This window comes from Lygodium microphyllum, chromosome 12 (assembly GCF_053477565.2).
Source record: "Lygodium microphyllum isolate KBCC chromosome 12, Lygodium_microphyllum_v1.1.10, whole genome shotgun sequence".
In the NCBI taxonomy this organism is placed as follows: Eukaryota; Viridiplantae; Streptophyta; class Polypodiopsida; order Schizaeales; family Lygodiaceae; genus Lygodium; species Lygodium microphyllum.
The window spans coordinates 132,418,814-132,446,350 of NC_141146.1; the positions used below are offsets into that span (position 1 = coordinate 132,418,814).

The window sequence follows — 27,537 nt, forward strand, 5'->3', positions numbered from 1 at the left end:
ATGAAGGCCTAGTCACCAAGTCGCTGCTGAAGATCCAAGGACCCCGAACTCAGTAGGTCCTCTAGATCCTCGGTATGAGTAGAGGAAATGACTACTCAAATGAGAGCCACTCCTCGGAAGTAAAAGGTGGTGGTGTGTGAAGAAGTTCACGGCACATAGGGTCCCTCTCTAAATTTGGAGGAGTAGAAGAGGGAGCCCTCTCTGAAGCCAAAGAAAGAAAATCCCCCTCTAAATTCCAGTTTGAGAGAGAAAGGGAATCCAACCACTCATGGCTCACGAACTACGAAGCATCTGATGACGAAGGAAGTGCCGCCGGTTGTGCCGAAGAAGGTATCTGGGGCTCGAAAGAGCACCCAGAAGTGGCCTCTCGAACCTAAGTGGAAGAGGGTGGGAAAGAAGAAGGCTCAGGATGAGCCAAGGGTAGGGAATAGTCACGAGCTCTCAGGAGAGTGGACTGTGGAGGAGATGTGGGCAGTGGAAGCCACTGTACCCGGAAGTGGGTGGGGAAACTTTTGTACAGTGGAGTGGTCTCCAAGAGGGCTTATCGCCTCGTAAGGTCTTAGAGCCTCCATGTGCTCAAAAGGACTTAGTGCGCGTTGGGTGCGGCTTATTGCCTTGAGCATAATACTCTAATAGTCGATGCAAAACGATCTCTGTGGCAAAAAGAATAGGTGGCACAAGGAGTGTCTGGTGAAAGACGTATATACTCCGGAGGGGTGGGGAGCAAAGATCGATGTTGACAGTCTTCGGTGGGATGCTTGTTCATGCTACAATAGGAACACCCAGTAGAAGGGCAATCTGTCGGGGGAGACACCATGATACCGGTGTGGTAAACAAGATAAGGGACGGTGGGAGGGAGAAAAAGGATTTCTCCCAATGCGCAGTGGAAATGATAGAGAAATCAAATATTCATGCCAAACCCGCCATCAGTCTCTGTCTTCTCTGATGAGGAGGATCTATTTGGGCACCAGCAAACACAGCCAAGGAAGGCTGGATCTGATGTAGACCACAGTGCAGGAGAGAGAAAGACTAAAAATGCAAGTGAGGAGAGAGAAAGACTAAAAATGTAGATTGCAGGAGAGAGAAAGTCTAAAAACGCAAGTGAGGAGAGAAATACTATAAACGCAAGCTGCGGGAGAGAAAGTCTAAAAACGCTGGCTGCAGGAGAGAGAAAGACTAAAAACGCAAGAAAAAACCAGCAATAGCAGTCAGTATGCTAAAATCAGCTCCGAACAGTGTGTGATAGGCTGGAAACAGGCGCCAGACTGTTGTAGATAGCAATGGCCAGCTTGGACCACGATGTCCTCCGCGTCCGGGGTGTGCGCAGCAAACTGAAATACCTCGAATCTACAAAAACGAGATTGTTTTTTGAATGGAGAGTGATCAGCAACAATCGCTCTGCTATAAACAGCTGCAAACTGTGGATGGAAGGCTAGAAACAAGTGTACCGCGATGTCCTCCGCGTCCGGGGTGTGTGCAGCAAACTGAAATACCTCGAATCTGCAAAAACGAGATTGTTTTTTGAATGGAGAGTGATCAGCAACAGTCACTCTGCTGTAAACAGCTGCAAACTGTGGATGGAAGGCTAGAAACAAGTGTCAGACTGTAGATGACACCAAGGAACAGCTGAGCAATAGCAGTTAGTATGCTAAAATAAGATCCGAATAGTGTGTGATAGGCTGGAAACAGGCGCCAGACTGTTGTAGACAGCAATGGCCAGCTTGGACCGCGATGTCCTCCACGTCTGGGGTGTCCGCAGCAAGCTGAAATACCTCGAATCTGCAAAAACGAGATTGTTTTTTGAATGGAGAGTGATCAGCAATAGTCGCTCTGCTGTAAACAGCTGCAAACTGTGGGTGGAAGGCTAGAAACAAGTGCCAGACTATAGATGACAGCAAGGGACAGCTGAGACTGCGATGTCCTCTGCAAAAGGGGTGTGGGCAGCAAGCTGAAAACACCTGAAACCTGCAAAAACGAGATTTTGATGCAGCGAAAGAAGAAGAGAAGTGGATGTCGAACCCGCCACCGGTCTTTGCCATCACTGGAGTGGAGGATCTTTGCCACTGTTTGAGCAAATCCAGCTCTGATACCATGTCAAAAGATAACGTACCAGCGGGACAATAGGGTTTGCAAGGAGAAACACGGAGTAAACTCGGCAAACAAGGAGAAGAGAAGAGAAGAGAGAAGAAACTCTAACGAATGGAATGATGAAGACTTGAATCGTGGAGTGAATGTGATACAAGGCAACAAGGATGCCGTAGCACAAGGAAGATGATGAAGACAGCCACGAACCACAATGTCCTCCTAAAGGGGCGTGAGGGTAGTGGAGAGGCTGGAGAGAAGAGGTGACGGACTGAATAAATCAGCCGTAAGGAATGAATGAGAGAGCGGCCTATAAATAGGCACATTCAGTCCAGGGTGGCGCCTCTTTTTGGGGCTGCAAACCCTAAACGCAAAATGCAAAAACGCAAAAACACAAATTGCGGGTGAAGGGTTTCTCAACAGCGCATCGTTCCTTTCATGGTTTCATCATCCTAGGAGTGCTTGCTCTTCTTCCAATATGGAGGTTTCCCCTCCCGAGGCGATCGTGCGGCATCTCTCTCGATGCTATCATGGCAATGACATTTACCTTGCTCTTCCAACGGAGTGTTTCATCCACTGCATGTTCTTCCATTCCTTATGGTTCTCGGCACCACACAAAGACCAACATCAGGCTCCTCTTCCCTCTTCAGCATCCACATCTAGGTTGAGAGGGGATTCCTACCCTTCTTGGTATTCTATAGGCTTCAGCACTTTGTCTTCAACATCAGCTTCTTCCCCCTATTGTACCTTCCCCTTTGCATTGCATGATTTCATCATCTTTGTACTAGGGCTGAGATCATGCTTGTACTAGGGCGCTGTAGCATACTTTGTATCTCATTGTGTGGAGCACCACTTGAGCGAATCCTAAGATGTTTCCACTGGCGGCTGTTGTCACCACACCACCATACTCCTTGATCACATGGATACCTCATCACCTGTTTTTCCTCATCATCGACACCCATGAGTGGATGGGTAAGCTTGTACTATTTTGTGATGTGTTGGGTGTACCCTCCCTACTCCCGTCTTTTGGGTCACTATTACTCAATCGGTCGCATCCCATAAAATTTAACTCACTTAAAAACAAAAAAAAAAAAACAAGTTCAATGTGGTTCCATCTACCTTTGTAAGGCTTGGTAGGCCACTGGGCAACCGACGTGCACTTTTTGTCTGATGCCCTCTCCTCTTTGGGGTGACTACTTGGACTCCCTTGGTAAGATAACCATCGCCTCTATAGTCTCGGTAGGCCACTGGGCAGCCGACGTGCACCCTTTGTCCGATGCCCTAGTTGCTTTAGGATGAGACGCCTTGGGGTAAGTAAACATCAAAGTGGTTGGCCTAACCTTTTGGCTCAATTTTGGACCTCAGAGGGGGTGTTGAGCTAAAACACGCTTTTCAGCAGATTAGCATTCTTAAACAGCCTCGAAACACACTTAATTAATGAAAAACCCTAAAAAGGGAAGCCATCCAAGAGAGTTTCAACAATCCCCCAAAAACCCTAATTCTTTGGGGCACCCTTCAACGTCTATAAATAGATAGGCTGCCCCCAATCAGCTGCATTCCCGTCTGAGCAGGTTTCACACCCTTGAGTGCAGATTTCAGCCATTAGTCCACCACGCATGGCTCTCCAGCCCCAAAGACTACTACCACACCTGCTGCTGGGTTTGCTCCTCCAGTGTGTAGGCGACGGCTGGCAGTCCATCTCCATCATCAGGTGACAACTTTCCTCCATCAAGCGACAGCTTCTCCACACCAAACGACAGCTGCCAGCCCTCTTCCTCATCTGTCCAGCTTGCATTTGGTGCTCCAGGTCCTCCTAACACCTGTGTTTGCTGCATCCTCTCCATCCTACACTCCAACTAGTGGTCATAGACTTGGGATCCATCTCCGGTGGATGTCATTCTCCGACACACTGCTCTGCCCTTGAGTATCTATGCACTCTTACATTCATTTGCAATATTCATTCACTTCAGAGTTTTGTTCTTCTCTCCCTTCTTCTTATTGTGTTTGAGTTTTAAGTTTTTGCATTTAGGATTTGAGTTTTGAGTTTTGCATTTAGGGTTTGAGTTTTGCTTTCTGTGTCTATGTCTGTCTCTTTGTGTTTCTGTCATGGTCATACACTCTGTGTTTCCTCAGTGCAAACCCTAGTAGATTTCTTCACAACAACTCTCTTTATGAGTTGTCACATCAAGGGATAGTTGAGAGCCTTCCACACCTAAAATTATCTCGAGAGGTCTGTAAAGCATGTCAACTAGGTAAGCAGCACCGTACACCCTTTCCCCAACAATCTATCACTCGTGATGTTACTGCCCTTAGGCTCATTCATGTAGATCTTTGTAGTCCCACATCCACTACCGCCTTAAATGGCACATTGTACTTCTTTTTTATAGTGTGATTTCTCTAGATACATGTGGATGTACTTCCTCATGCACAAGTCTAATGCATTTACTTATTTTAGTGCTCGGGTGCTACTAGTCCATAACCAGATTGGTTGTCATATGGATACTATGAGGAGTGATTCTAGTGGCGAATTTACCTCCCACAAGTTCTCTGAGTTTCTACAAGAGCAAGGCGTTGCATACTAGCTCACCTCTACCAATCCCTCACACAAAATGGAGTCGTACAATGTAGGAACCAAACAATCCTGAATATGGCACGCTCTATGCTGTTAGCAGCAGAGCTCCCTAACCGCCTTTGAATCCAAGCTGTTAACACTTCAATGTACATCTTCAACCGACACCCAACTACATCGGTCCTTAAAAAGACTCCATATGAGGCATTTTTTGGCTCTCAACTTGTTATTTCTCACTTCAGAGTTTTCGGTAGTCGTACTTATACGCACTCCTCATGACAAGATAGGAAAGCTCACCTCTCGAGCTGATCTCTTAATCTTTGTGGGCTATTCTACCAAAGCAAAAGCCTATTGTTTGTTCGATTCTCAGACGAACAAGGTGATCATTAGGAGTGATGTCGTCTTTGATAAGAGGAACAGAGTACAGTCCTTTGCACTAGACTCTTTGCCCTCACCTTCACTCACATCATATGAGATCATGCCTACTAAGCCAAATCTACTACCCGCTCCTAACCTTCTTGCAGATACTTTAGCTCCTTAGCCTCTTCCGTGAGACCGGTTACCTCACTGATACTAGCAAGCCATGCCGAATTCGCAGATCCTTCCACCGGACTACAGTATGGAGGGCCCTAGAAGGTCTGCTCGGCTCGCTCCTCAGGCTTCATATGCGCCATTGTTTACAACTGATTACATTGCACATTCTAAGCTGGACAGTTGGCAAGAGGCTCTCCAAGACCCTTTGTGGCGTGAGGCCATGGAGAAGAAATTGGACAATATTGATCGCAATGGAACTTGGATATTGGTGGATTGTCCTCATCATCACAAACCGGTCATCGGGATGAAGTGGATTTTTAGGACCAAGCTAAAGGCTGATAGTACGTTAGACAAATACAAGGCTCGCCTTGTAGTGCAAGCTTTCAGGCAAAAGCACGGGATTGACTATAAAGAAACCTTTGCACCTACCGCTCGGTTGATAGGATTTTGTTTATTGGTTGCACTCGCCGCTCACGACGCTTGGCCAATCTATTAGATGGACGTCAAAAGTGCCTTTCTGAACAGTTATTTGGAGGAGGAAGTCTATGTGGAGTATCCTCCTAGCTTTTCTTTTGCTAACCAAACTGACAAGGTATTTTGCTTGTAAAAAGCTCTTTATGGACTTAAGCAAGCACCGAGATCTTCATACCACAGGATGGATGAGCTCTTACGAACTCATGGACACTATTCCCTATGATCCAAATCTATACATGCGCACCACTAGCATAGGGGTCAGCTATATCTTGCTACATGTTGATGGCATATCCAATGACTCAGATTCTGCGACTCTGGTAGAAATCAAGGCACAACTTGGCTCTACATTCGAGATAACAAACTTAGGCTTGTCGTCTTATTTCTTGGGGATAGAGATTATTAGATCCGAGATATATATTTTTCTGTCATAGCAAAAGTATGCCCTACAATTAGTGGACTAGTATTGTACCATCGGATCAGACACAACCAGTGGTCACACCTCTAGATTCCACTATCTATCTGCACAAGGATACCTCGATTTAGCCTTTTAATACTCCTACCTATTGTTCTCTTGTAGGGAAATTGCTCTGGTTGATTCATACTAGGCCAGATCTTGCATTCTCAATTAGTTTGCTTAGCTAGTATTTTAATGCACCTAGAATGTCTCATTGGATTGCTTATCTTCGTGTGTGAAGATATTTAAGGTATACCTATAATTATGGACTAACTTATGGTTATGGCTTATGCTTACAAGGGTATATTGATTTTGACTGGTCGGGAGATCTTAACACCCAATGATCCATGGAGGCTACCTCTACACCTTGGGCACTGCACCCATCTCTTGGGCTAGCCATAAGCAAGAGATCGTGGTGGCTTCTACGACCGAGGTAAAGTATCAAGCTCTCTTCAATCATACTATGAAGGCCATCTATCCAAGGAACTTACTAGCCGCACTCCAACTTCCTTGCGAGTCGCCTACAGTTATCTACTATGACAATCAAAGTGCCATTGCCCTTACGGGCAATCCCATCATCACCTCTCAAACATGGCACATGGCGGTTCATTACCACTTCACCACGAAGTAGGTTGACCTAGGCACCATTCGCCTAGTAAGGCGCGATCAACTGATTGGTTCTACAGTATCTTCTACCATAGATTGGCTTGGGTACACCCTTCTCTACTTCTTTAAATTGATGGGGAGAGTGTGCTTCCCTCATACTTCTCCTTCTAGTTAGAGAGCAAACAGTTTCCTTCTCTTAATAGTGAAAGTGATGATGCTTGCAGTTTTTTACTTTCAAACATTTCTTTATTACAAATTATATATTATGAACATTTATAACTTCATTTGCACTGGCAAGATAGCATGATTATAAAAGGGTGCTTGGACAAGTGAACAATTCCCCAACAAGGGCACTGTCCAAGTGACACCAATGCATCGCATTTTGCATGAGCATGAATACTTGCATTGACCCAAGCATTGGCATTCTCTTCATGTAAGCATGCATCTATGCGCATTTATCCCTTTTCGATCACCCTTGGAGTGGTCGACTCTGAATCCACCATACTCATGGCATCGCACATAGCAATCTCCAAAGGCAATTTTTTCCTATGTTTGCATGCTGGCTTTGCTTGTCTTACTTGCTTATCCATCTTGCCTCTCTCCACATATTCTCCATATGATTGGTACATCCACGCACACTTAGGTATCCCTAGATACTTACCCTAGTAGTGTGTGGATTGTTTTGCTTGTTTTATGAAGATAGTGGAGCTATCCGTCCTTACTTTCCGTACTTCGAGGCACACTGACTCAATGGGATGAAAATTGATTTGAAACCATCACTTAATGCTAAATCTTTTGAACAAATTACACCAAAAGCCCTTCAAAAAAAAAAAACGGTCTGTTGTTGATTCCATCTACCTTTGCTAAACTTGGTAGGCCCCTAGATAGCCAACAAGCATCCTTGGTCCAATACTTTGGCCTCTTTGGGGTGATCACTTGAGCTCCCTTCATAAGATAACCATCACTTTTGTAATCATGGTAGATCACTGGGGTAAAAGAAGCATCAATATAAAGGGCTTATTTTCCATGGCTCAGTTCTGGGCTTGAGATGGGGTGTTGAGCTAAAAATGCATTAGTCAAACTTAAACAGCCTTAAAACATACTTAATTAATGAATAAACATTCTTATTTTAAAAAGAAATGTAATTCCAGAGAGTTATCTTGTTTCACATGCAAAACCCTAATTTGGGTGTCCCAAACTTTCTATAAATAGACATGCAGCCCACCACTCTCTCTTAATCTCGTTTTTGCACGTTTCACGAGCTATATCTCTGCTGCCCACACCCGTTTGAGAAGAACATTGCAATCCACTATCACCTAGTGTTTGTTTCTAGCCTCTTTACCTGTTGCCTACCTTGCGAAGCTATCATCAATATCAAGGAATTTGTGTTTGTTGCTGCAAGGGCCAGTCGCCATCAATAGGAGCTATCGCCATCATCCTCCTGCTTGCATTTACAGTTAGTCTCTCTCCTCCAGCTGTCACTATCATCATCCTACTTGCATTTACAGTCAATCTCTCTTATCCAACTGTCACCATCAATTTCCACCTGTCGCCCAGCATAGTGAGCTTGTGTTTACCTAATCCACATAGTCGCCAATTTTCTCTCTCCTTAGGTACCTTCGTTTTTAGTCTCTTTTTTTTTGTGAGCTTGAGTTTACCTAATCTGCACAGTCGCTAATTTCCTCTCTCCTTAGGTACCTTCATTTTTAGTCCTTTTTTTTTCGTGAGCTTGTGTTCACCTAATCTACACAGTCGCCAATTTCCTCTCTCCTTAGGTACCTTCGTTTTTACTCCTTTTTTTTCGTAAATCGTTTTTACTCTCTCTCTCTCTCTCTCTCTCTCTCTCTCTCTCTCTCTGTGTGTGTGTCAAATCCAACCTTCCTTGGCTGCGTTTGCTAGTGCTCGATACTTGGATGCTTCCTTTGTTGCGACTTGGGATCCGTTCAAAGTATGACACGCTCTACAACTCAACCTCTGCGTTGATCTTAGAGCTACAAGAGTCAAGCTTCAGTATTCACTCCATAGTGTGTTTGTTGCATGAGCACTGTATCTTCATTATGCATTCCCTTTATCATTCATCATGTTCACTCTCTCTGGGTTACCCTAACCCTAACCCTAACTATGTTCTGTGTTTATCAATTTGTGCTTTGTTGTACGATTGATTTTATGCTTCTTGCATTTAGAGAATTTCTTCATACTAGCTCCCCGAAGTCTAGGTCATGTTCTTCTTGATTAAGTTGCCCGATAAATACCTCCATTTTATCCAATACATTCTCACTACCTAGATTCCCGACCTCCTACGAGTTTAAGTCCATCATAGCCGTCCAAGAGTGTTAAGAATGTGGTAAAGTGGGGGTATGAGGAAGGTACAGTATTAAAGGGTGGCATTCCCCCTAACGATGCACCAAGAGGTAAAGTGAATGAAGGGTAGGTAGATAGTGGTATAGAGAAAGAGAAAGTGCTAGGAGCAGAGATGGAAGATCCAACCCCTAGTGTGCTTTGAGCAAAAGTGAAGTATAATCCCATGTTTTGGGATGAAGATGTAAGTAGATTAGAACGTGGAGAAGATAGTGGTGGGATGGGACGAAGTTGAAAAGTATGGTCTACCTGCTCAAATGAAACTGAGAGTAGAGATATACCTAATGAAGGGAATTTGCTTCGAGAGCCTCCTCTATTAAAGTTAACATATTGAAAATCACCCGAATCGTGCATATCAAAAAGAAAAACTGAAGAGAGTTTTGGCTCATAAGACTCAAAAGGGTTATACAAACCTAATATAAAGCCTGGCTGAGATGAAGGAGATGGATTGCGAGATGCATCAAATGTCGTAGTGTTAAGAAGAGTGCTAGAGTTTGCACTGAGGACACACAGAGTGTACGACCACGACAGAAACACAAAGACACATACACAGACACACAGGGCAAAACTCAAACCCTAAATGCAAAACTCAAAACTCAAACACAAACAGAAGAAGGGATAGAGAGAACACAACTCTAAAGTGAACGAATGCTGTAAATGAATGTAAGAGTGTACAGTGTGCTCAAGGGCAAAGCAATGTTAGAGTGTGAAATCCACCGAAGACGGATCCCAAGTTTGTGACCACCAATCGGAGTGTAGGAGTGCTGAATAGTGAATGGCAGTAGGCTGGTCACCAAAACGCAGCAGTCTAGAAGCTGGAAACTGGTAAACGCAGCAATGTACCACCGATCGGGGGCTGGAAACTGTGCACAGTCTGCTGTAAACAGCAAGCTGAAATAGTGTCTGAGAGTGTCAGGGCCTGCTATGCTGAAAACGCAGGCTGGCTGACCCTGGAGATGATGGACAGCAAGCTGAACAGCAGTCTGGGACAGTTTGGAGCAGTCGCCAGCAACTAACAGTTGTCGCCAGACTGAGAGCTGTCGCCTACAGCAATAGACAGGCCGAAGATGATGTGGCTGCAGTCAATGATGGCTGGACAACAAATGGAGGCGGGCTGCAGGCTAGAAACTGGGTGCCAACAGCAGCACAGGGTGTGTGGGCTGGTGTAACCTACAAAACAAGGATGATTGCTGAATGGGGGCAGCCTGTCTATGTATAGATGTGGAAGGGCACCCCAAAAATTAGGGTTTCCACTAAACTTTCTCGAACCGCTCCCCGTTTTAGGGTTTCCACTGAACTCTCTCGAACCGCTCCCCGTTTTAGGGTTTCCACTGAACTCTCTCGAACCACTCCCCGTTTTAGGGTTTTACTCTAAAAGAGCATTTTTAGTGTGTTTTGGGGCTATTTAAGAGGCTAATCAGCAAGTAATGCATATTTTAGCTCAACACCCCCTCTCAGGCCTAAAACTAAGCCGAAAGGTGAGACTAGCCATTGTGATGTTGATGTATCCCAAGGCGTCCCACCCCAAAGCAGCCAAGGCATCGGACAAAGGGTGCATGTCGGCTACCCAAGTGGCCTACCAAGACTACAAAGGCAATGGTTATCTTACCAAGGGAATCCAAGTAGTCACCCTAGAGAGGATAGGCATCGGATAAAGGGTGCACGTCGGCTGCCCAGTGGCCTACCAAGCCCTACAAAGGCAGATGGAACTACATGGAACTTTTGTGTGTTGTTTTTTTTTTTTTTCTAATAAGTGTGGTAAATTTTATGGGATGCGGCCGATTGAGGAATAGTGACCCAAAAGACAAGAGTAGGGAGGGTATACCCAACACATCACAAAACAGTACAAGTTAGCCCATCCACTCAAGGTGTCGATGACGAGGAAAAGTAGGTGATGAGGTATCCATGTGATGAAGAAGAATGGTGGTGTGGTAACAACGGCCGCCGGTGGAAACAGCCTAGGATCCGCTCAAGTGGTGCCCTGTACAATGAGATGCAAAGTATGCTACATGCTGAAGAATGCTCATGCAGCAGGTGCCACTTGGACAGTGTCCCTCATGGGGAAATTGTTCACTTGCCCAAGCGCCCTAGTACAAAGATAATGAAATCATGCAATGCAAAGGGTAAGGTACAACAGGGGGAAGAAGCCGATGTCGAAGACAAAGTGTTGAAGCCTGTAGAATACCAAGAAGGGTAGGAACCCCCTCTCAACCTGGATGTAGATGCCGAAGAAGGAAGAGGAGCCTGATGTCGGTCTTCGTATGGTGCCAAGAACCATAAGGAATGAAGAGCAGGAGGAAGCATCCCAGCTGGAAGAGCTAGGTAGAAGTCACCGCCATGATAGCATCAAGAGAGATGCTGTACGATCCGCCTCGAGAGGGGAAGCCTCCATGCTGGTAGAAGAGCAAAACTCCAAGGATGATGAAACCATGAAGGAACGGCGCACATCCTAAGTCTCCAGCCCAGGTAGAACTGGGCAAACCTGCATGTTAGCCCTACATTGAAAACAAAACCTGCAAAGGAGATCAAAGTCTGCAATCATAGAGGTCAGTAGTGAGATACTCCAAAAAACTAAACTAAACTAAAATGAAAAGCTAACTGAAGGAACAAATGCAAAGATGCAAATGTGTATATGTGTGTGAGTAAATGCAACGGAAGACTTAAAATGTAGAGACAAAAATCCTATGGGCCCAACTCTAAGAGTGCGAAAAATGAATGCTAGACTAACCTAGGGTATCCGAAAGGACCTAGAGACATGCTAGTCTAAGAAGGTGGCCACCATCGCGTACGTCCAGTAGCAGAGCTCTGCCAAGGGAACGCCTGACGAGGTGGGGAGGAAGGTGAGATAGATGCATGAAATGCAACGGGATCGGAACCTGCAAACCAATCAACCAATCCTTTAGGAGTAGAAAAGGATGGCCGCTGAGGCTGTCCGGGTGCCACATGTCCAGCAGTCGTTATGGGGGTTGGAGGAGCAGATGGGGTAGCAGCGGAAGGCGTAGCCCCACTGGATTGTGAAGTCACAGCGGCCTGCTGAGGCTTTTTAGGTGGAAGACCTTGGGCCTTGGAGCGACACTCCTCATCCACATGGCCTGCTCTCTGGCAGCGTGTGCAAAATCGGTTTTTCTTAGGGAGTTGCTGCCAGATAGGTCTTGATTCTTTGGTTCCATCGGAGGAAGAGGAGTCACCCTTTGATTGGCTTGCCTTCGCATCTAGAGAGTTCTTGCCACTGGTGGTTTTCCCTCCCGAAGAAGAAGCAACCAACCCCCTCTGCTCTAAATAAGGCTATGATAAGGATTTCTTGTGGACTTGATCATGCAACCTTACGTGACGCAAGAACTGGCAATCAAACTCGTACAAGGTTGACAATCGAGGTTGGGAGATTATGTGTTGAAACTGAAGTATTTTGCGGGCAACTTATTCAAGAAAAATGTAACCTGATCGTCATCTGACTTTGGAGAGCCAGTAGTGGCGAACTCGGCAAGTAACCTCCTATAGTCAGCCAGCCTAACTTTCAAATCATCCCCTTCCTTAAGAGAGAACTCTTGAAGCTCAAAGTCGAGATTGATGCACCGAGTATGATCACGAGCTGCATAGCGATCGAGAAGGTGACTCCAATGCTCTGACGCGAGCAGAAAGTGCTACAATTGAGAGTGAAACTCAGGAAGCAACCCCTGCATCAGCTCAACATTGGCTGTAGCATTGCGGACTCTCCATTGATGGATGTAGTCAAGGTGAGCTAGTCGAGGGTCCGTCATAGGCTCTAGACCAATGACGAGGTCCCAAAGACCCTGAGACTCAAGCACTTATTGCATGAAATTTGACCCGTTAAAATGTGTCTTATCCATGAAGGCATTCTTCCCCCCATTGCAACAGGAGCGGTAGTACTCGGAGATGGATAGTGTGAAAAAGTGTGGTGGGGGTAGGATGGGGGAGTGGAGTACACTTGGGAATGGGCCCCAGAGTGCCCACCAGGCATGCGGGTAGTGTGCAAGGTGGATCCATAGGTAGGGATGGGCTGACTAGGCATGGGCATGGTAGCCACATGAGGAACCCAAGGAGGTGGGATGGGAACACGGGGAGCAGAAAATGGGAATCCCTGCGTAGGTGTGACCCAAGGAGAGTGTGAAGACGCACCATAAGCTGAGGATGGAAACCCCTGCGTATGAGTGGTCATGGAAGATGTGAAGCTTGGGATAGTGAGGGGGATGCCCATCACAGTCAACCCAAGAGTGATAGGTGTACTAATTTGCTGAAAGGTAAGAGACACTGTGTTAAAGGGTGGCATTCCCACTAACGAAGTACCATGGTGCAAAGAGGTAGAGAATGGGGTGGAGAAGGAAAAGGTGCTAAGAGCAGAGATGGTAGATCCCACCCCTAAGGTGTGTAATGCAAATGTGGAGTATAATCCAAGATTTTGGAAAGATTATGAGAGATGATCAAGGTGTGATATAGAAGAGGGTGGGATGGGAGGGAAGTGAGAAGTGTGTGTAATATGCTTAAATGAAACAGAAGCTGTAGATGTACCTAAATTTCGTCTACTTCGTGAGTCCCCTCTATTGAAGTTCACATACGCAAAGCCATCCGGATCCTGTACCTCAAAAGAAGAAACAAGCAAGGGTTTTGATTCATGCAACACAAAAGAATTATACAAACCTGACATTGGACCTGGCGGAGATGATGAAGATGGATCACCGTACGTTCCGAATGCCGTATGTCCTCCATGATCGAAGAGGTGGCCAACCTCACCAACCGGTCCAAATGTGGTAGCAAAACTAGTAGGAGGGGTGTAAACATCACCGTACTTGTTGCGATAGTACTTCTCAAAGTCCTTCTTTGTCATGTTAGTGAAATCTGGTGAAGGTGGAGTATCGTCCTCCTCACTGAGTCCATAATGCCGTCTCAGGGCCTCCAATGATGGAGAAGCCTTATAAGACATCATAGGAACTGGAGAAGAAGGTGTCTGGGACATTGTGATTCGGTTACGAGTCGTATTGTGTGCCTTGCACAAAGACTAACTCTCAACAATATCCACCACAGGATACTCTTTACAAGAGCACCGGCTCTGATACCATGTTAAGAAGAGTGCTAGGGTTTGCACTGAGGACACACAGAGTGTACAACCATGACAGAAACACAAAGACACAAACACAGACACAGGGCAAAACTCAAACCCTAAACGCAAAACTCAAAACTCAAACACAAACAAAAGAAGGGAGAGAGAGAACACAACTCTGAAGTGAATGAATGCTGTAAATGAATGTAGGAGTGTACAGTGTGCTCAAGGGCAGAGCAATGTCAGAGTGTGATGTCCACCGAAGACGGATCCCAAGTCTGTGACCACCAGTCGGAGTGTAGAAGTGCTGAATAGTGAATGGCAGTAGGCTGGTCACCAAAACGCTGCAGTCTAGAGGCTGGAAACTGGTAAACGCAGCAATGTATCACCGATCAAGGGCTGGAAACTGTGCACAGTCTTGTAAACAGCAGGCTGAAACAGTGTCTGAGAGTGTCAGGGCCTGCCATGCTGAAAACGCAGGCTGGCTGACCCTGGAGATGATGGACAGCAAGCTGAACAGCAGTCTGGGACAGTTTGGAGCAGTCCCCACCAGCTGAGAGCTATCGCCTACAGCAATGGACAGGCTGAAGATGATGTGGCTGCAGTCGATGATGGCTGGACAGCAGATGGAGACGGGGTGCAGGCTGGAAACTAGGCGCCAACAGCAGCAAAGGGTGTGTGGGCTGGTGTAACCTGCAAAACAAGGATGATTGTTGAATGGGGACAGCCTGTCTATTTATAGATGTGGAAGGGCGCCCCAAAAATTAGGGTTTCCACTAAACTTTCTCGAACCGCTCCCCGTTTTAGGGTTTCCACTGAACTCTCTCGAACTGCTCCTCGTTTTAGGGTTTTACTCTAAAAGCATTTTTAGTGTGTTTTGGGGCTGTTTAAGAGGCTAATCAGCAAGTAATGCATATTTTAGCTCAACACGTAGTCCCTCCAAGATCAACAGAGATGTGGCTAATCTCACCAATCAGTCCAAATAGAGTAGTAGCACTTGGAGAGGTGTCAACCGAATTGTACATGATGCACAAGTACTCCTCAACCTCCTCCTCTATAAGATGACCAAAACATGAAGAAGAAGATGGTAAAGGTAAAGGTTTGTCTACCTCCTCCTCGAGACCATAATGACTTCTCAGAGTCTCCAATGATAGAGAAGCCTCGTACGACATCATAGGATCCACAGAAGAAGATGCCTAAGATAGTTGAGTTAGAATAGAGACATGTGTGAGTCTTGCACAAAGACTAGCCTCCACAATCACCACAAGTTACTCTTAGGAAGAGCACCAACTATGATACCATGTGAAGATATGCTAGGGTTTGCATTGAGAAAACACATGTACAACCAAGACTGAAACACAAAGACTCACACAGTGATAAGTAAAACTCAAAGCCTAAACGCAAAATGCAAACGCAAAACCCAAAACTCAAACACAAAGACGAACATGGAGAGAAGAAACTCTAAAGAGAATGAATGCTGCAAATGAATGTCAGAGTGTACAAAATGCCCAAGGGCAAAGCAATGGAGTGTCCGAGAGTGATGTCCACCAAAGACGGATGCCAAGTGTTGTGACCACCAGTCAGAGTGTGGAAGGTGAGGAAAACACCAAACGCTGATTATCAGTGAGTCATGAGACTGAGGTGACTGCAACGATGGTGCATGAGGACAAAGGTGACAGTAGAAAGCTGCAAAACACAACAATGTAGGAGCCACCAAGAGGATGGAGATGGTCGGCACCTACCACTAAATGAAGGGAGGGATCAACACTGACAGCAAAAGGTTGCTAGAGCTCGGAAGGGCTGCCAGCAACCGTCCCCTGACTGATGGAGTGTCAAGTGCAAGTAGGAGGAGGCAATTTGTGAGCTGGCAATGGCTGATGGACCAAACACAACAAGAGAGGATGCCAAACAATGGGCGACAACTATGGAAGAAGGTGCCAAGCATTAAAGAAGTTGTGGAAGGAGTGGCAGCAATCATGAAAGGTAGACGGCCACATGGGTGAAGGCTGATGGCTGAAATCTATACAAAAAGGATGAGGCTGAATTGTTGAAATCTGCACAAAAATAATGAGACTGAATGGTGGGCAGCCTGTCTATTTATAGATGTTGAAAGCTATTCCAAAAATTAGGATTTTAGAGAACCACTGAAACTCTCTCGAACCGTGCACCAATTTTGTGTTTTTAATTAATTAAGAGTGTTTTGGGACTATTTAAATATGCTAATCAACTACATAACAGAATCATAGAATCTTGTCCTTAGATTTTCGTTTTTTAAGTCTTTCACTGCATTTTCTCTCACACACATACACATTTGCATCATTGCATTGTTCATTCCGTTAGCTTTTCTTTTCAATTTTGTTTTGTTTTTTAGAGCATCTTACTACTGGCACTTGTACTTGCAGATCTTCATCTCTTTTGTGGGGTTTTGTTTTTAGTCTAGGACTCACATGCAAGTCTATATCGATCCTGCTAGAGACTTGGAATACGCACCGTTCCGTTCATGGTTTCATCATCCTAGGAGTTTTGCTCTTCTACCAGAATGCAAACTTCCCCTCCCAAGTCAAATCGTGCAACCTCTCTCTTGATGCTATCATGGTGGTGACCTTTATCTTGTTTTTCTAGTTGGGGTTCTTCCTCACATCATGGTTCTCGACACCACATGAAGATCCACATCTGGCTCCTCTTCCTCCTTTGCCATCCACATCCATGGTTGAGAGAGGGTTGCTACCCTTCTAGGTATTCTCTCAATTTTGGCACTTGTCTTCAACATCAACCTTCCCTTCCCTATTGTACCTTCTCCTTTGCATTGCATGACTTCATCATCTTTATAAAGGGCACTTAGGCAAGTGAATAATTTTCCCATGAGGGACATTATCCAAGTGGCACTTGCTACATGAGCGTTCTCAATATGTAGCATCCTTTGCATCTCATTGTCCAAAGCACCCCTAGGCAAGCTGTCTCCACCGAAAGTTCTTACACCACATAACCACTTCTTTAGCACCCCTTCCCTCCTCATCAACACCCTCGAGTGTATGGGTAGCTTGTCTGTTTTGTGATGGATTGGACCTAACCATCCATTCTCATTCTCACGTGTCGTACAGTTACTTAATCAACCGCCAACCATCTCTCCAAACATCTTTCTATTTATTTATTTATTTTTAAAAACCCAAAAAAATACACATGGTTCATTGTGGTTCCATATGCCTTTGTAGGACTTGGTGGGTCACCAAGCAACCCACAAGCACCCTTTGTTCGATGCCCTGATCTCTATAGGGTGACTACTTGGACTCCCTTGGTAAGATATCCATCAACTTTGTAGTCTTGGTAGACCATTGTGTAGCCATTATGCACCCTTTGTCCAATGCCCTAACTACTTTGGGATGGGACGCCTTGGGTAAACCTAGGTTAGTCTTCCTTTCTAGGCTTGTTTTGGGCCTTACAAGGTGCTAAGAAATGCATTCCATGCTGACTAGCCTCTTAAGCAGTCCCAAAACATACTTATTTAATGAAAAATGCAAAATCAGTACAAGTTCAAGACAGTTTCTATGAAACCCTAATATGGAGGGACCATCCATATCTACAAATAGACAGGTTGCCTCCCATTCAAGCTTCGTCCCTTCTATGTAGGTTTTTCACATTCACATTAAGATCTTTGCCATCAATCTTCCTCCACGTGGCTGTCCAACCTTTGTGACTATTGCCACCACTCCGTCTACTGCTCTAGCCCTTGGCGATTGCCCTTCCAAACTACCGCATGTTGGCTTATGCTTTTTCCACTATTGCATTTGGCCCCAAACAACCATCGCCAGTCCCAATCAACACCTCTTCTTTTGCATTTTGGCAGTTTCAGCCATCATCAGCATCCTCATGCATCTCCGCTATTGTCGCTAGACATCCTACTGCTTTCGATGATCTGTGTTTTGGTCTTCTACACCCTCTAACACACTCCGACTTGTGCTTAAGACACTCGGGATCCGTCTTTGTGGACATCACACTCCAACACTCACCGCTCTATCCTTGAGAATTTTGCACACTCTTACATCCATTTACTACATTGATTCATTCACTTCAAAGTTCTCCTTCTTGCTCTATTTGTGTTTGTGCTTTTGCATTTTTGAGTTTTATGTTTTGCGTTTTGTATTCAGGGTTTGAGTTTTGCATGTCATTGTCTGTGTCTTTGTGTTTCTGTCGTGGTCATATAGTGCAAACCCTAGCAATTTCTTCACATCCCCCTCTACAAGAGATAGGGAATCTAAAAACTCATGGATCACGAACACTGAATCATCCAATGACAAAGGAAGTGCCGCTGATCAAGCTGAAGAAGATATCTAGGGTGCCAAAGATGTCAAAGAACTCCCAAAGATAACCTCTCAAACCTAAGTAGTGAAGGGTAGGAAAAGGTGAGGATCATGCTCAGCCAAGGGTGGGCGAACCCCTATCTCTGAATGGAGCGAACTACGAAGCCAAAGTAATGGAAGGTGTCAAACTACCATTGTCTCGCAAAGGAGCAGACTGACAAGCAAACAATATCCAACAATCACTCTCTCTTGGTGGAGCAAACTACTAAACCGTGGATTGTCATGGTGTTTTTGCATTTTCAGCACTTTTCTACAACATCCTCTACTCCAACTGGTGGTTACTCCACTCAAACCGTCTCTACTGGACAACAAAGCTTTGACACCTCCCTCAAGCCACTCCGATAGAGCTAGGTATTCTACCTTTGAGCATTCTATACATTTAATGATCCATTCAGCATACATTATTCATTTAGTTTCACTTTCATTCTTCCCTATTTTCCATTTTGCATTTTTCGTCAAAGTTAGTGCTTTGGTTGTGTTCGTACATTCTGTGTTTTCTCAGTGCAAACCCTAGCATATCTTCAGAAGTGGCAGCCGGCAAGTCCCATGCAGCATACCCTTCCAAGAAGACAACTATTCATGATGAGAGATTGAAGCTATGAGAACACAATAAGTGTTTTTGAGCTAAAGAAAGTGCATTAACATTTAACTTTTCATAATGCTCATTAGACAGCCCCAAAATTAACTCAAAAGCACAAGAGTGCTTCAAGTGTCCCCTAAGCAAACCCATAAACTTTGGTTGGTTACACTTCCATAAATAGAGTGTGTGCTAAGCTACTTGCATCCCACTCGGGCAAGTCTTCAATTGTTGGCATTCTCCATCATCGTTTCCTCCGACCTCCACAACTGCCTGACACTCTCTAGATGCTGCCATCATTATTTGTGACTAGCTGACTGCTGTGTTTGCTGTCTCAGCAGGCCAACCTGTCATCACCCAGCACCTAGAGGACATCTACTACTGCATTTGTGTCATCCTAGTGCCGCCCTGCCTGCTGGTCACTCATGCTACCTGTCATCATCACCACAGTAAGCTGCACTTACTGTTTACAACCCCTTGTGATGATCACCTAGCTGTTGGACTGCTTTTGAATGCCTAACAAAAAGGATATTTGTATAAACAATGCCTAACAAGCACTCATACAGGTCCAAACATTGGTCCATGTTTGGCAAGATAGCAAACATGGGCAGCAGGGATCTGGCCCTTATCCCTGCTGCCCATGTTTGCTATCTTGCCAAACATGGACCAATGTTTGGACCTGCTAATCTTTTTCCTCTACATCCATCGGTATGTGCCTTCAAACTATTACGATTCTCTCATTCACTAGAGCACTTTCCATGATGAGCTTCAAGCTTTCACAAGGAACCCTTTCTCTCCATCTATACCTTCTTAACCTCCGTCAACATCATCTAGGCTTCACTCCCCCTTTTTAGTCCTCAAATATTGTTGGCTCCCCTCAGGCCCTCCCCCTTGGCATTCAAAAACATAGTTATAACTCACATTTCCCAAAAATGGTCGATTCCATGGCATGGTTCATTTTGTTTGGCGTCAATGCCTCCACGTCTAACCAGCTAAATGCCAAACAAAGTGACAAATGTGTACGCCACATTCTCATCATCCGCAAAGGGTGGACAAGGATTCAATAAAGCAAGGAAAAGGGATCAGTCCTTCATTCCTCTTGTGCTTCAAGAATCTCCAGTCCTTCCTCTATTTGCAATTATAGGAGAAAAACAGCATCTCCTTGATCTTGTGTAAACCACCTTGCCAGTACACATGTGATGTAACTTAGAAATCCCTCTCTTTATATGGTAAATGCAAAACTGCTGCCATATCCACATGTACATGGGTATCAATCGTTAAGAACCTCAGGATACAAAAGCAAAAAAGATAATGATACAACAATAACTTACTGTCAAGTTTAAAGATCCTATCAAACTTCAAATCCTTAACATTCCTTTTGTGATCATCAGATAATCCTGTACACCCATTACATTCACTAACCACATGACTATGGCACGAACACATGTCTAGCAAGGTTTCTGCTGACTTACACTTGACATGGGCTAACTAATGCTAACGCTTCAACCACTAAGAATGTTATTGCTAGAACACACGCGGCAATAAAACAATCAGTAGATTCTCTTTCTTGTGTGTGTGCAAGTATGTAGGTGTCATGTGCCACTACAGGTCCAGCCAAACTAGCCATACAATCTGTCGAAACTTTATTCAAAGTGCAATCATTCAAATGCAATGCCAGCCAGCTGCACTCAGCAGATGTGAACAGTAAGCTGGCAGCCAGCCAGCTTAAACAAAATTTATAAAAGCCAGGCATACTGCAAGGCAGTCAGGATTGTCGATCAAAAACATCGATTTTGCTCTGTCTAACAAATAGAAAACAAGCCCTGAGATTTCATTTCTGGCCCACTAGATGAGCATTTTTCCTTGATCTTGGCAGTTCTTCATTGACATTTATACTAGCTAGCATCCTTGAGAAAAACAGAGAACAACTCTGCCCACATGCTGACTTGGCCTTATAACAATGTGTGACTACTGCAGAATAAAAATGGCTACCACTAGTACTTGTGCAACCTTCAAAGCACACAAAAACACAACCTTCTGGAACTACAAAAATCATAATGCATGCCTGAATAGGAGGCCCTTTTTTTCACAGAATTGAAAAGCTGTATGTCCAACTGTATATTGCATAGGGTAAGACTGTGATCTTGGCTAGGTACAGAAAGGCAACAGAAGTAGATACACTTTAGACAAAAGCTTCACTACCACTTCTGAGACAGTATATACAAGAGCACCAGTATATACAAGAGCACGTAATTTTACTCATGAATGTAAGGATAGTTACTCGATACTGATGGTGATAGCCATAGCTAATGCGCTGATGTTGTGAAGTTCCTTTTCCACTTTGGCATTTCTCTTCTCCTGTAACTCCTTGTTTCTCTCCTCCAGACACAGGTTTGTCAGTAACCATGGACTGTGCCCCATCAAGTGGTAAAGGCAATTCCTCACCATCATCAACTGCAGCATTGCTGGCAAGGACAACAAAATCCTCACCATCTTCATCTTCACTGTCCAGCTGGGCTGTATCTCTCTCATAAACTTGATGTGGTGGTAGCTGGTCGTTAAGTACAATGTGCAGATCATCTTCACTATCACTCTCTGGATCATTGTCTTCCAGAGCTGGAGCCCCGTTTGCTTCCTCGAGCTTAATTTCAATAGCCTGTTTTGTTGCAGATAGTGCTGTTCCAGCTTGAGCAACATCCAAAGATGCAACATCCCTGGCAGAATTCTCGCCCAATCCATTTGATGGATCGTCTGTGTGCCCTAGTGCTCCTTCCCCTTCATTAAACTGCCTCGTATCCCTAGACCGTTTGTCCTTGCATGCCGAGAACCCCTGTTCAATGCGGAATTGTCCTTCCCCTCCTAGCTGCTTTTCCTCCGAATTTCCATTAATTAGCTCGACGTCTGCTGCCCGAGGCAGCTCTTTCTGCTCATCCTCGGAATCGTCAAGGCCGAACATTGAGCCAGGAGCGGCAAGCTCTGCTTCCTCATAGTCGTCAAGGAATCGAGACCTGGAGCTAATTGAAGGAGGGGCGATGGTGGCGGTGGCAGGGAGCAGGTCGGAATACAAGTCGCCAAATTCATCCTCCTCGCTCATTCTTTCTTCGGTTTTCCCTTCCAGGCTACCCGTCACTCCACCAGAAGTAACACAGAAACGCCGCGAAATCCCGTGCGGAGGAGGACGGTACTCGGAAAAGCCGACGGCCAAACTGGCAGGTCACGCCGTCGCTAGTCATGTCGATTCTCGTCGTTTGCCAACAAGCATCGGCTTTTAGCCAAGGATATTTTACCAAGCTCGACTGAGAAAACTCGTAGAGAGTACGACATGTGAACGAGGCCTTACAACTCTATGTGTCTGCGGTATGTGTATGTGTATGTGTATGTGTGTGAAACCAAAGAAATGTACTAGTATCTTGTATTGAGTGAGCATTGGTATCTTGTAAGAGTTGTGTCCCAAGTGCAAAAGAAGCCAAGCGGTGAGGTTTCCCTTCAGGGCATGTAAACATAACCTCACAACTCTATCAAGAAGGAAAGAGAAAAAACATATTGGTATCTCGTAGGAGCCGTGTCCCACTTGCAAAAGGTCATTGGTGAGGTTTCTCTCTAGGGCTTTATTAGCGAACACACATCCCTTATGAAATGCCATTCATGGAGAGCTCAAAAAGTAAGCAAAACCCTGTTGCATTCAAGAATGGTTGTGAGAAGAATGTAAACTTGAGGCATCCTTCCCCTCATGTTTTCCCATCCTCCCACTTATGAGCAAGGACAATGGAGCTCCATTACTCCCATTACCCCTAGTAGCATGGAACTATAAGTATCAACATGGAATAATCTAAGCAAGTATGTTATCTTCATAAGCTGGTGGGTTGCTACTATGTACATGGACAACAATTATCACTTAAAGTCTATAATATAAAGACCATTCAAGCATTTAATCAAATACTTCTCAAAATATTACTTATTCGAACCAAAGATAATATGAAGTCCTTGTGTGTAGAAGACAACTCATTTGGACTAGCCGTTTTAAAGCTCATGCATGCAAGTTGTCATGAGCGTAAAATTCATATGACATGGTTCAACGTGCAACCTTTTTTGGGTAAGGTAGCACCTAGGTTGAATGATCCATTTAAACAAGAAGTAATCAATAAAATCATTCCAAGGAAAATGAAACAAATATCATCATGAATATAATGTCTTGCAATACAACAAGTGCATGGAAACAAACTAGTACCTATCATTGTGAGACAAGGACTACATCATATCAACAAGTGCCAAAACTTATCCAAATAAGACTTGACCAAACAAAGTGGTCGTATTGTGTCTAATGAAGGTTGCAATGTAAGTTGTCTACAAACTCTCCACCCAATGGTGGTTTTTTATAGATCCAACCTTGGTTTTCTTTGGACCCACTGTACTCTAGAAAGCTTCGTCGCACCCATTAGCGGCATAGATCATCTGGTTAGAAGGTATCCTCCCACCCATTAGTGTTGGGGGTTACATGCCACCTATGCCTAGCCACCTACATTTACTTATATACATTTCAGGTAACGAGCGCCAATCACTATCACTTTATTCTTTATCTTTTCAATGGCAACAGAATAAGGGAAGGCAAGTCACACATTGTGACTATTGGAGTTCCCTACACACATCTCTCTTTTCTTGCTTGAACCTCTATAGCTCTTACTCTCTTCTTGCTTCCATGTGTGCTTCCACTTCTAGCTCCACCTTTCAACTGGTATTAGAATGGGCATTCAAGAAGCTTCATTGACATTCACTTCAACTTGGGAAGAAAGCTTCATCAACAACTTCCATGGTAGCCACTCATTGAGGTATGCATCAGTCCCATTGCTTCCCTAATTACTTCCACCCTTTCCAACTTTGATCAAGGCCTTTCTCCAGAACTTTTAAGCTTTTGCCAAGTGAGCATTGAGGTCAATAGTAGCAACAAACAATCAGCAATCATCAATGTGATCGCCCTTGTTCCTACCATTTTTTACCTCTTCTAGGCTCACTATTCATTTTGTGCAAGACAGATCTATTGTTCATTCTATGTAGGACATACCTAATGTTCGCTCTATGCAAGATATATTTGTTGTTCACTATGTGCAAAACAAGCCTGCTATTAACTATGTGGTAGATAGACCTACTATTCATTGTGTTGAGGACAAACGTGTTATTTATTGCATTTAGGACAAACCTATTGTTCACTACTATTCAGGATCACGCTAAGTATTTGATTGCTTTAATGTCCTATTAATGCTTATGGGGTAAGTTTGTTATGCTTGGATGATGTATTAATGCTCGAGAAAGGCTTTTGATCAATTAGACCTTGTTTAGCTCTATATTTCGAAGGTTTTTTGCTATTGTATCCTATGGCTTACAAGTTTAAAGCTTATGTATTGCATGCTTGCAACTACTTTCGAAATGCCACCATGTTGTTATAACCATTATGTATTGAGCTTTGCTTGGCTCTTGGACATCCCATATTTACTTTTTGTGGGAGATACTTGTATTTTGTCTCACATAGCTTGGTTCTTTAGAGGCAATGGGAGTCTCTAGCTCATGTATATGCTCATTTGATACATACATATACTGTTCTTACATATATTGACTCTTATGGGCTAATTTGCTTTTGAGCATTTGGATACCCTATACCTATCATTGTTGATGGGTTGTCAAGTGGTGGATACTTGGAATGCATTGGTTGTATAATATACATCTATGTATCTGACACTGTGTGCTTTAACAGTTCTTGGTACTTGGTTGCTGCACACTACTATTTGCATTCTATATATCCGAGATTGCTACCTAGATATTCCTAGCACTGGGAGCTTACTCCATTGATCATTTGTCTACTGATATATAGTCATTTAGTGCAGTTTATGGATAGCAATGTAGGATTTAGAGTAGTTTCTTTGAGTGCAAATGCCTTGTTTGAGCACTCTACTGCCTATTCTTTGTGGACAACTATACCCTCTTTTGTTCCCATTCTCTTGCCTATCCTTTTGACTCAATTTTGGGGTCGTTTTGTTGTAACTACAGCAACCCATACTCTTGTACTTAGTTTTGGGGTTGTTTTATTGTAATTATAGCAGTCCATACTCATATACTCTACAATCGTTGTGACAAGTACTTATCATGCAAGAGTCAATACTATTATTTTCAACATTAAAATGTGTGATGGTAACAACTTTCAAAATTGGAAGGCACAAATATGGCAAGTATTGGTATAGAAAAAGCTTGTTGGACCAGTAAAGACAAAGGGCATAAAGCCAGAAGGTTGGGATAGAGAAGAGTGGGATGAGCTTTATGAGTTATGCAACTCCATTATCATATTGTCTTTGTCTAAGTAGGTGTACCTCAATGTTGTCCTTGCTAAAGGTGGTGCATATGACAAGTAGAGTCTTGCATCTTAATTATATTCATTGAAACAGCTTGAAGACCTTTGTATGAAGGTGGATATCTCTATGCCTACTCATTTGGATGAGTTCCACTCTATTTTTAGCTAACTTATCTCACTAGACATCAAGTTTGAGAATAACATAAAGTCTTTATTCTTACTTATCATAATGCTTGAATCATGGGATACATTTCGTATTGCTATGAGTGCTAATACCCCTGGGGGTGATATTAAATGCAATGATGTAGGGAGTGCTCTATTGATCAAAGAATTAAACATGAAGAATATTGATGCAACCTGCACTTCTCATACATTGATTGTTAGAGGCAGAAATGGTGGAAATGGTAATATACCCGTGGTAGAAGGGGGCAAAACAAGCCTTGGTCTCATGACAATCTTGTAGTAAGTCCCACCATCATAAGTCCTCTTTGATATGTTACTATTATTCATATTGGGCCATAGTGCCATAAGATCCACAATGACAAGTTCAATGAGAAAGGCAAGGGAAAAGTACAGGAAAATGCAAAGTCCACTGATATTGTATCTAGTTTAGTGTGAAGATAGAGGAGATAAATGCATTAGAGTACAATTCTAATGACTACATTATTGTAGCTTCATCTCTTGATACTACTTAGTTGATTGGTTGCACTATTCACTTACTCTCAATATTGGCTTCTTGATTCAAGGGCTTCATTCCATGTTGCCTCACATCACCATTGGTTTCATAGCTACTAAACTATTACGTATTCTATTAGATTGGGAGACGATATTGCATTGGATATAATTGTCATAGGTAGTAATAGACTATGGTTTGACATCAGTGCTCTTTTTGTACATCATAATGTACATTATGTCCTAGCTTTGACAAAAAGCCTTATTTCATCTAGATAGTTGGATGATGGCAAGTACTATGTATCTTTTGGTGATTCTTGGTGGAAGACCACCCATAGAATTTTTGTTTTTGTTAGAGGTACCAAGGTTGGCAATCTCTACCCTTTGATTATTTCTAGATTTGTTTATCATGTATTGGCTATGACCAATCTTTCATATGTATCTTTATGGCATCATCACCTTGGGCACATGTCTTTGAAATGAATAAAAGTATTGGTATGTTTACAATATCTCCCACCCCTAGATTATTCTTGCTTTGATTCTTTCATGTGATCATTGTTTGTAGACTTGTAATTTGTATAAGAAGTTTGGTTTTGTGCGTGTGGATGAGCCTTTAGCTCTTATGCATTTAGATGTTTGTGGCCCCATGCCCCCTCAGTTCTTGGGTGGCGCAAAGTATTTTGTTATGTTCATAGATGATTTTTCACATAAGATTTGGGCCTATCCCATTAAGCAAAAATTGGATGTTTTGATTATGTTTGACTTTTTTGCCATGGTTGAGAACAAGTTAGAGTATAGGCTAAAATGCCTATGGTTTGACAATGGGGATATATATGTCTCTAAGGATTTTGAGCAGCTATGTGATGAAAGGAGTATTAAGCGTTAGTTTGCCCCATACACCCTACCCCAGAATGGTATTGCAAAGCGCATGAATAGGACTATTCAAAAACGAGTCTGAAGTATGATTAATCAAGTAGCCTTACTACATCACTTTTGGGATGAGACAGTTACTACTACTGTGCATCTCATTAATAGATCCCCATGCACTACTCTTGGTGGTAGAGTTGCATAAGGGATATAGTCTAGTAAACCTCCCTTGTATGCATACTCGTGAGTCTTTGGATGTGAGGCTTTCTACTGAATTACCAAATACAAGTGCAATAAGTTGAATCTAAATCCTATCAAATGTATCTTTCTTGTATATGGGGATACATGTGCAATAGACTATTTGTCTTTGGATTTGTAGGCTGCTCAAAAGGTTATCTATAGCCATTGTTGTGGTGACAGACTTTGTTGAGCCACTTACCAATGAGGAGTCTATGGGTAGAGGTGATTCTCATTCTTGGGAAAGGGCTATGCACTCTAAGTTTGATTAACTATAAAAGAACTATATATAGGATTTACTTTCTTTGCATGATGGAAAGTCTACATTGCCATCCAAGTGGGTGTACAAGTTGAAG

General features: G+C 43.7%; 1 protein-coding gene across 3 annotated transcripts in view; it reads right to left on the minus strand.

Moving 5' to 3' along the window:
- Nucleotides 1-22,392, minus strand: part of LOC148028289 (uncharacterized) — a 59,776-nt gene extending 37,384 nt beyond the window's left edge. For 2 of the 3 annotated variants that reach the window (XM_087690094.1, XM_087690093.1), the window contains exon 1: nucleotides 21,350-22,392. In XM_087690094.1, the coding sequence (XP_087546220.1) occupies nucleotides 21,350-22,162 (813 nt within the window). In that variant the 5' untranslated portion in view covers nucleotides 22,163-22,392. The remainder of the gene's footprint in view (nucleotides 1-21,349) is intronic. The other variant, XM_087690096.1, reaches the window with a different exon arrangement.
- Between the last annotated feature and the right edge of the window lie 5,145 nt (nucleotides 22,393-27,537).